Below are 8,059 nucleotides of genomic sequence, written 5' to 3'. Positions count from 1 at the left end.
GCGTGGTGTGATAATCCTGCCAAAATCTAATTCAGTGCTCGACCCAATTGCCCAAAAATCAACAAAAAGCCGCACATTGATCAGCCGAGATTTGCCGCCAAATTCATATTCATGATGATGAATGGGAGGAGGGCAAGTGAAAGAGTTTCAGCATTTAAAAACTCTCATTGAAGTTCATTAACATTCCATTGACACAATAAGTTTAGTAAAGCAAATGAGGAAATTAGTTGATTGACTGGAAAATACATTCATGCGAATTGGGAGAATAAAAAAATCTCTCCACCTCTTCCAAAATGCACAAATAGAAAAATGCGTGTACTTCCGTGAATTGAAATTCTTGTCAGATGCCGGTGTTTGAATTGAAAGCGCTTTTCCCTCTGCCAGTGAAACTCCCGCGAAGCGCTCAGCAATTCCACACATTAGATAGCAAAAAAAAAATCAAATATACATACTAATTAAATGCATATTAATGAAATGAAATAGCATAAAATACAAATGCTCAGCTTCATGCTTTGATGCATTTCTCTGGCCAAACCGCTGCAGCTCATTTCAATAATGTGATCAATTAAGTTGTTAATCGTGTTTCGTGTTTATGTTCGGCAACAGTCCAAGTGTGTGATATGATTGCGGAGTCAAAAACACCTGTGATCTCTCTCTTCTCGCCAAACGAGCTTATTCAACGAGATAAACACCGAAGTTTATTCATCTCACATGATTGATTAATCAAAAAAAATTGCCTTTGGTTTACACATAGCGCACACTTAATGTTGATTTTGTGCGAATATTTACAGAATATTTCACAGAAAAAACTAGAAGCGTTGAATTTAACTGAATATCAATCCCTAAACGCAATTACTTCCCAATGAGGATTGATTTCTTGGTAATGCAATGCATCGTTTGACGAAATATTTAGATTCTTGCATGTTTCACATTTTTTATTGCTATAACAATAATATTTGAAATTGTTAAATTGCCCTGATAAAAAAAAATTCAAACTCGTTAAAACCAAATCAATTCGCATTACGATAAAGCGAAGAATTGTTGGACACGAAAATGCATTATTTAATAAAAATGTAGAAAATAGCACAATTCATTGTCAAAAATTCAAGTTCAACCATTTTATTAATAAACTCTTTTGAAAGCCATTAAACAGTTTGCAATGTTAATAGCCAATTTGCCTTTGGCAATGCTTCTCAAAATCATTCCAGAAGCAATTAGACCTCGCAAATAATAAACAGTAACACCTCTAAAACTGCTGTTTGGTGAATTGTTTACAAGCCAATAAATTATCCACCTCGAAAATCTCTGCTATTTCGAGTCATCAGAGTGGCGCTCTACAAAACTACCATTTACAGTAAATTAAAACATTTATATGTATGAGACAAATTGTTTGATTTATATATAGTGACTTTTGAGTCAAAAATTGGGTCACACATTTCACGAGACTTCCGCCAAAGTGACAAGTCACATTCTGGGAAATGTCTCAAGTTAATTGGCAAAATTGGCTTTTTACCCAGAATCGAAAGATTTAAATGATGGCACAGTGGAAAAACGCTACATTTTGCACGTGAAGTTTGTGAGAAAAGCAGAGCAATTGGCAAGAATGACGAAGATGTCCTAAAAATTGAGATTCTATATATGTGAAAAAGTAGGTTTTCTCCACACTTGAGAAATAATTAAAAATGAACGAATTTAATAATCCGGTTCGGAGTGTGATATTTATGACGATAAAAACTTGAGAAGCCATATAAGAAATGCTTTCCTGGGCGTTACGCCGAAGAAATCTGGGCGAGAGATGGCACGTTGATGACCATCTCGATCCTCTTAGCATTATTAATGAATTAAAAAGTAGTTTATCATCTTTTTTCGCCAAATTGCGCAACGCTGATTGAGTAAGAAGAGCAATAGAGATGCGCCCACAATCACTTTCTTGGTCGGTGTGAATCAATTAAATTACTTGGATGGCTGATCACCAGAATGGACTTTACTTTCACCCTTTTTCGCGTTCGTCTGGTGTCACAGAAATCAATTGGGTGATTGATGCTCAATTTCACCATTTCTTTTGCACAAATTCTCATACTTTCAAACTGCCATTGAAGCAATGGTGCGAGATTGTTTCGCTGCTCGCACTTCCTCTCACTCATTCGCTAACCCAACAACCACTCTACATTTCTTGCAGCTGCAACTACTCCTGATGATGCCAATACTCTGGTCAGCGGCGGCAGAATCACCGGCCATCATGAAGGGCGAGCTGGTGTTTAGCAAGTGGCCCACGAAGTCTCAAATGATCCCCCTAAAGGCCATGATGATCAAAGTCCGGGGACCCGTAAAGCTACCCTCGCAGATCATCCTCACTAAGATCCACTCGCGTCCTACGAGGTAATGAGAGTGCAAGCAATTAAAGTTATCACTTTCACTCGCACACATTTGCATACCGACCCCGTTGCAGCAGCACTATAATGGCCTCTCCCCAATGCTGGGAAGAATTGCCTCCAAGATCACTTAGACTTCAATAGACCTCTTTCACTACAGCACTTTACCGCTTCATCTGGCATCAATTGAAAAATGTATACAATCTATCAGCCAGACTGAAGTGGATTCAAATCAAATTCATTGAAAAGCATAATCACAGCAGTAGCCATTAGATATCAATGGTTGATGGAATTGATCGTGCAAAATATCCCATTTGACTTAAACTTTCACCCAATTGAAGGCTCAGCCTGCAAAAATGATCTATTGTGATGCAAGAAATATATAGATGCTTGTCTGCAGTGAACTGTAATAACACTAAAGAGATTTATAACCACATTAATGTCCAACCAAACTGCGGGCTGACGCGAGCACTTTTGCACAAAAAAAAATGACAGAATTAATGTGTAGGGAAGAGCAGAGGTGCTTCGAAAAGCAAAATAGACATAAATCATTCGAAAATTCCAGAGTGTAAAAGAGGTATTTAAATTCAACATTATCATAGTTTCAAAACGTTCATGAAAATGCTTTCTGAATTTTTCCAACATAACTGCCGACAACAATTTTCTCTGGCACTACAAAAGCCAATAAAGAATGAGTTCAACAAATAACAAAAACATGTACTTGTCCGCTCTGAAAGTCCTCAATGCTAAGTGTAGCGCCTCAAATGGCCTCTCGTGAATTAATTTCATTAATTTGGAGTAATATATATTTTTGTACGAATGCAATGAACCAGAAAATTATGATGTGAAAAATTTCACAGATATGTAAGTGTGTTAATTTTTTTTTTCTATATATTTTCACTTTCGTCTGTCCGAGATTGCATTTGTGCGCCATGGTATAAAGTGGATTAGCAATTACTGGGGGTCAATGGAAGGGAAAATGTGGTCATTAGCCACTGGATTTTGAGAGTGGCTTTTGATGTTTATCTCTTTCTGGACACACAGCAGACCCGTGCAGAAAATCATTCTGCCCTCGTACACGCAGCTGCTGAAGCCGTCGCCTTATACCCTGAGACCATCGTACGCCACTTACTCCCACTTGAAGCCCGTCGTGTTCCAGAGCTCGCCGCCGGGACCCAACACCGGGGAGTACATCTACGAGAACCCCTACCCACCCGCGAACGTGTACATGAGCCAGCCAGCGCCCAGTGGCCCCATTCACACGATACCAGCGCCGAATCTCTCGCCAGTGGGGCCTCTCGCGCCCATCTCTCCCATCCACAGCAACCACATCTACGAGGCGCCCACGCCCACCATCACACCCTACTACTCTCCCCCGCGACCCGTGAGCGTAAGTAGAGACCCCGGTTAACCCCCTCCCGCATCACTAACGCGCTCATGCCGAGTAACTCCATCTCATTCATTCCCACACACACTAACTCGCGACGCGCCGCGACGCCGAGTCACGAGATCGAACCCTTTCCCAGGTGAAGCCCTACCAAGTGACCGAGGAGCCGACCAACGATCTCACCCTGCACGATCCTCTGTCCGGCAAGCAGACCTACTTTGCCCCCGATCCGGATCCCAGGTTGCCGGTTGCCAAGGTGCCACTCGAGACAACCCGCTTCGGGCAGCCGAGCAACGGAAAACCACACGACTACTCCTATCCCCACCACCACCCCGCCTCCCGCCGTCCCCATCACTCCAACCCCTCCGCAGCCACACAGCACATCCTGCAGTACGTGAAGCTGGGCACCAGGCCCATCTTCCCGCGCATGCAGAAGCAGGTCGTCCAGCAAATGTCCATGTTGCACGGAATGCCAGACTCTGTGTACAATCCCACATACCTCGTGACACAGTCCAATAATCTCCTGCAGCAGCATCAGCAGCACCTGTTCCGGCCAGAGCCCGCCTACGTGTCCGCCTATCAGCAGCAGCACGCCCACCCACAGACACATCTCACCACACACGACACAGAGGTAACGCCACAATCATTCAACCTTCCCCACTTTCCCAACACCTACAGGGACCCCATGGTCCCTTACTTCAACGACGTAGGGACGTTCTATTGAGTTCAAGGTCTAGCTTTTTAACGAAAGAATACTTTTACAGGTGATTGGAATTTAAAGAAAAACATATTTAGATAAGGGGAACACACAATAAAGACTGTGTTCAGTGACAAAAATTGCAAAACTCTACAAATATAATCATTTTCAAGATTGATAAAGAGTATTTCATTCGATAAATTCTAATGTTCTTCTATTGAACGCACAATTTTATTGTAATCTGTAGAGATTTGTTGTAAACAAGGTTTGACTTCCTTTTAGGTGGCTAAACGTATTCAAAATGATTAAATTTTCATATCTAGACCTAGACACTGAAAAATATAATCAGCGCTAAACCTATAAGAGATTTCCAATTAGTTTTGTGGATGGAAACCCCCTTTGAATCTTATAGGAATTTTATTAATGACTAAAAATCCATATTCCCAATGACAATGCATTAAAAATCTTCTAGATCAAAGATTTAGAACCCATAAAACAATCCACACCTGTAAAGTAGATGTAGAGACTAATCTGCACCAATTCACTATGCACTCTGTAGACCTACGAAAGTGCCGCGAGTCCGGGTCAAATCTACGCCGCTCAGCACGATCAGTTGCATCATCAGCAAGATGCATTGCATCACCAGCACGATCAGTATCAACACCAAGATTCGCAGAATTTACTGCAGCAAGATGAGAGCGCCGCGTACAAGCAACTCCTGGACCAGGCGACGCAGTATTTCCAGTCCGGCGCCTATCTAAACTACCCTCACAGCGTTTCCTCCACGCGAGCACCATATGTGGCCGAGTCCGCACCCACGCCAGCCTTCTACTACGCTCCAGATCTCGCGGCCAAGCACCAGGAGGAGAACGCGCGGATACTGGAGCAAGCCAATGCTGAACTAATGGAGAAAGGCTACTCAGCCTTCCACGATGAACCCGAGGCTTCCTTCTCACACCAGAGCCCTATTATATCAGAGAGCGCGAACTCTGATAAGAAGATGAGAATCTATGTGCCTGACGACGAATTCACGACCGACACGGAAAAGGTGAGCTCCTGGGTGGAATAAAAGAGGAAACATTGCGTTTTCCCACGAGCTTGTGATGGCAAAAAAAATTGAATCCAAATTGAAAAGATAAACAATTCACTTTTTGCGAATTTTATGCACGATTTCAATTAAAATAAGAAGACAAAGCGTGATTTAGGGAATCACGATCATCGCCTCTTTTTGCTCATGCAATTCATTTATCGACACTTCCTCGTAATTTTGCTTTTACCTTTTTTTGCACACTCAATCAATTCTCTCAGCTAATTACATGTTCTCATGTGACACTGTTTGCAGGTCAAACTACAAAATCGCTCAGACGACACCACAACCAAAGACGCAGATCAATCAGAAAAGGCTCAAGAGACATAGAGAAGCCGGAAGATTCTGACTCCTAGTTGTAGTTTTAGTGCAATTCCGCTGTAGAGCCCCAAACTTGTTCCAATCATGTAAAAAGATCACTTCCCCGCCATTTCCCAGATGTCTGATCCTCTGTTATTGTATTATTTGTTATTTATTGTAAGAACCATATGTGTGGCGTATGTATACTCGAAAAAAAAACATCTCAACAACGAAAAATGATGATTCTATGCTACCTATTTTTTCACACACACACGCTCTCTCCCTCCCTCTCTCTCTCTCCCTCTTGTCTCAAAGGACTAACTAAACACTCCCAGATGAGAAACTGTGCGACACTCTGGCGTGTATACGACACAGAGACGCGAGTAACTGATTGTGAGAAAATAAATCGATGAGCTATAAAAACCTGTTACATCTTATCCAAAAAGTGCGGCTTGCCGCTGGGGCGTTGCGTGAGAATTTCACAGCCATCATCCGTCACGAGGAGTGTCTGCTCGAACTGTGCCGACCACAGACCATCCTTTGTCACGGCTGTCCAGTTGTCTGGCCACTGCTCATCACGCCACGTGCCCTCCGAAATCATGGGCTCAATTGTGAAGCAGTTGCCGGCCTTCATCATGCCCACAGCACTATTCTCTGCAAATACAGAACAACTTCGCGTGAGACAACACATTCCAGGGAGCAACAAGTGGAGGATACTCACTAGCATAGTGAGGCACATTTGGCGCTGTGTGGAACAGACGGTGGATACCGTGGCCGCAGTAGCTCTTCACCACGCTATATCCGTGCGACTGGACGTACTTCTGAATGACATTCCCGATCTCCCGGTACTTTTCGCCCGGCTTCACAATCTCGATGGCCTTGCAGAGAGACTCATACGTGACCTTCACGAGGTTCTTGTGCTGATCAGACACATTCCCCACGAAGAAGGTCTCATTGAGGTCACCGTGGAAGCCTCGGTGGTACACAGTGACGTCCACATTGCAAATGTCCCCATCCTCGAGAGCGCGAACGTCCGGAATTCCGTGGCAGATCACCTCATTCACGGACGTACAGCAAGATTTGGGGAAGTTGTAGTAGTTGAGTGGGCTCGGATAGCAATCGTTCTCGATAGCGGTCTCGTGCACGATGCGATCAATTTCGTCAGTGGTGACGCCCACGTCAATTGCAGCCGCCGCGGCGTCTAAGCAGAGACGCCCCAAGCGACAAGACACTCGCATCGCCTCGATCTCCTCATCGTCCAGCACTTTGATTGTCGTATTCCCGCGGAATCCCTCCTCGGAGGGACTCCTGCCCAGCGGATGATCCGCATAGTCTGGCCGAGGAATGTGGGGAGGCACTTCTCGCTTCGGAGTTTGCTCTGCTGGGCGCAGTTTTCCCGTGTAAGTGAAATTTGGCCAGGGATTGTAGACACCATTGGCGGCGCTATTAAGAGGATTCTCACCCTCTGCAGAACAAATAAATCCAACAAATTAGCCATGAAGCATGACAATGGGGAAAAAATTGTAACTCACTGGCCAGAGAGTGGATAATCTTGTGAGACTTCCAGCTCTTCTTGAAGCACTCCTGATCACAAAAGTACGAACCCACAATGCCCAATTTCAGGCATGTTGGGCACTGCAATCGGGCCTGTTTCTTACAATTCACCGTCTCGCACACGTGAAGCACTTCTTCGCTCATTTTCACAATTTTCGAGTGGAGTTTTTACAGTTATTCGCGGAAAAATCACAAGAATTCCTCTGACATCCAACAATTTGCAAGCACACCGGAGGGCAAAGTGGGGTTATGTGTCTCCTCCGGAAAACCGGAGCCGAAATGTCCCAAAAATGTCGCGCTCTTTTTCGAACCAAAGGGCTACTCACTCACCGAGTGAATGAATTTTGTAAGAGATTTTAGAATTAAAAGACCTGTTAGTAATGGTAAAAATATCCATTCGTGATTATCAGACTTATCAGATGATTCATTGTTCTTAAATACTCTTGAGTATCTTACTTTATATTCATGTTAAATGCTAAATTAAAGCTATTCAGCCAACCTTGTGGCGATGGAGTATCCTTGGCATCCTTAGCGTCTAAGGAGATGCTATAAATTGTGAAACAATTAATTTAAATGAGGGTGGAAAAGTTTTTTATGTGTGCAACACACCCCTTAATTAAATCTTTTCATAAATACCTAAGTAATCTGTTGGCAAGCAAACT

At 43.4% G+C, this 8,059-nt stretch overlaps 2 protein-coding genes across 2 annotated transcripts; one reads left to right on the top strand and one right to left on the bottom strand.

The window, feature by feature from the left end:
* The first annotated feature begins 3,287 nt into the window (after positions 1 to 3,287).
* On the top strand, positions 3,288 to 6,035 carry LOC132258948 (segmentation polarity homeobox protein engrailed). The gene is made up of 4 exons (XM_059756510.1): positions 3,288 to 3,762; positions 3,899 to 4,390; positions 5,016 to 5,504; positions 5,799 to 6,035. Exons 1-4 carry the CDS (start codon positions 3,391 to 3,393, stop codon positions 5,871 to 5,873), a joined length of 1,428 nt encoding a protein of 475 aa, XP_059612493.1. The 5' UTR covers positions 3,288 to 3,390; the 3' UTR covers positions 5,874 to 6,035.
* Positions 6,036 to 6,144: 109 nt separating this feature from the next.
* Positions 6,145 to 7,664, bottom strand: LOC132258950 (methionine aminopeptidase 1). The gene is made up of 3 exons (XM_059756512.1): positions 7,376 to 7,664; positions 6,565 to 7,308; positions 6,145 to 6,497 (listed from the first exon to the last, which is right to left on the bottom strand). Exons 1-3 carry the CDS (start codon positions 7,539 to 7,541, stop codon positions 6,271 to 6,273), a joined length of 1,137 nt encoding a protein of 378 aa, XP_059612495.1. The 5' UTR covers positions 7,542 to 7,664; the 3' UTR covers positions 6,145 to 6,270.
* Positions 7,665 to 8,059: the final 395 nt, after the last annotated feature.

The sequence above is a fragment of the Phlebotomus argentipes genome, unplaced genomic scaffold (assembly GCF_947086385.1).
Source record: "Phlebotomus argentipes unplaced genomic scaffold, Phlebotomus argentipes genome assembly scaffold_4, whole genome shotgun sequence".
In the NCBI taxonomy this organism is placed as follows: Eukaryota; Metazoa; Arthropoda; class Insecta; order Diptera; family Psychodidae; genus Phlebotomus; species Phlebotomus argentipes.
The sequence above is the reverse complement of the archived record's forward strand: the minus strand, read 5'-3'. Positions and strand labels throughout refer to the sequence as shown.

Excerpts from the sequence above, each read along its gene's own strand:
- LOC132258948 (XM_059756510.1), top strand. The coding sequence starts at position 3,391 with ATGTTTATCTCTTTCTGGACACACAGCAGACCCGTGCAGAAAATCATT. Across the intron at positions 3,763-3,898 it reads CTCCCCCGCGACCCGTGAGC|GTGAAGCCCTACCAAGTGAC; the intron begins GTAAGTAGAGAC and ends ACCCTTTCCCAG. Across the intron at positions 4,391-5,015 it reads TCACCACACACGACACAGAG|ACCTACGAAAGTGCCGCGAG; the intron begins GTAACGCCACAA and ends TGCACTCTGTAG.
- LOC132258950 (XM_059756512.1), bottom strand. The coding sequence starts at position 7,541 with ATGAGCGAAGAAGTGCTTCACGTGTGCGAGACGGTGAATTGTAAGAAA. Across the intron at positions 7,309-7,375 it reads GATTATCCACTCTCTGGCCA|AGGGTGAGAATCCTCTTAAT; the intron begins GTGAGTTACAAT and ends TTTGTTCTGCAG. Across the intron at positions 6,498-6,564 it reads AAATGTGCCTCACTATGCTA|AGAATAGTGCTGTGGGCATG; the intron begins GTGAGTATCCTC and ends CTGTATTTGCAG.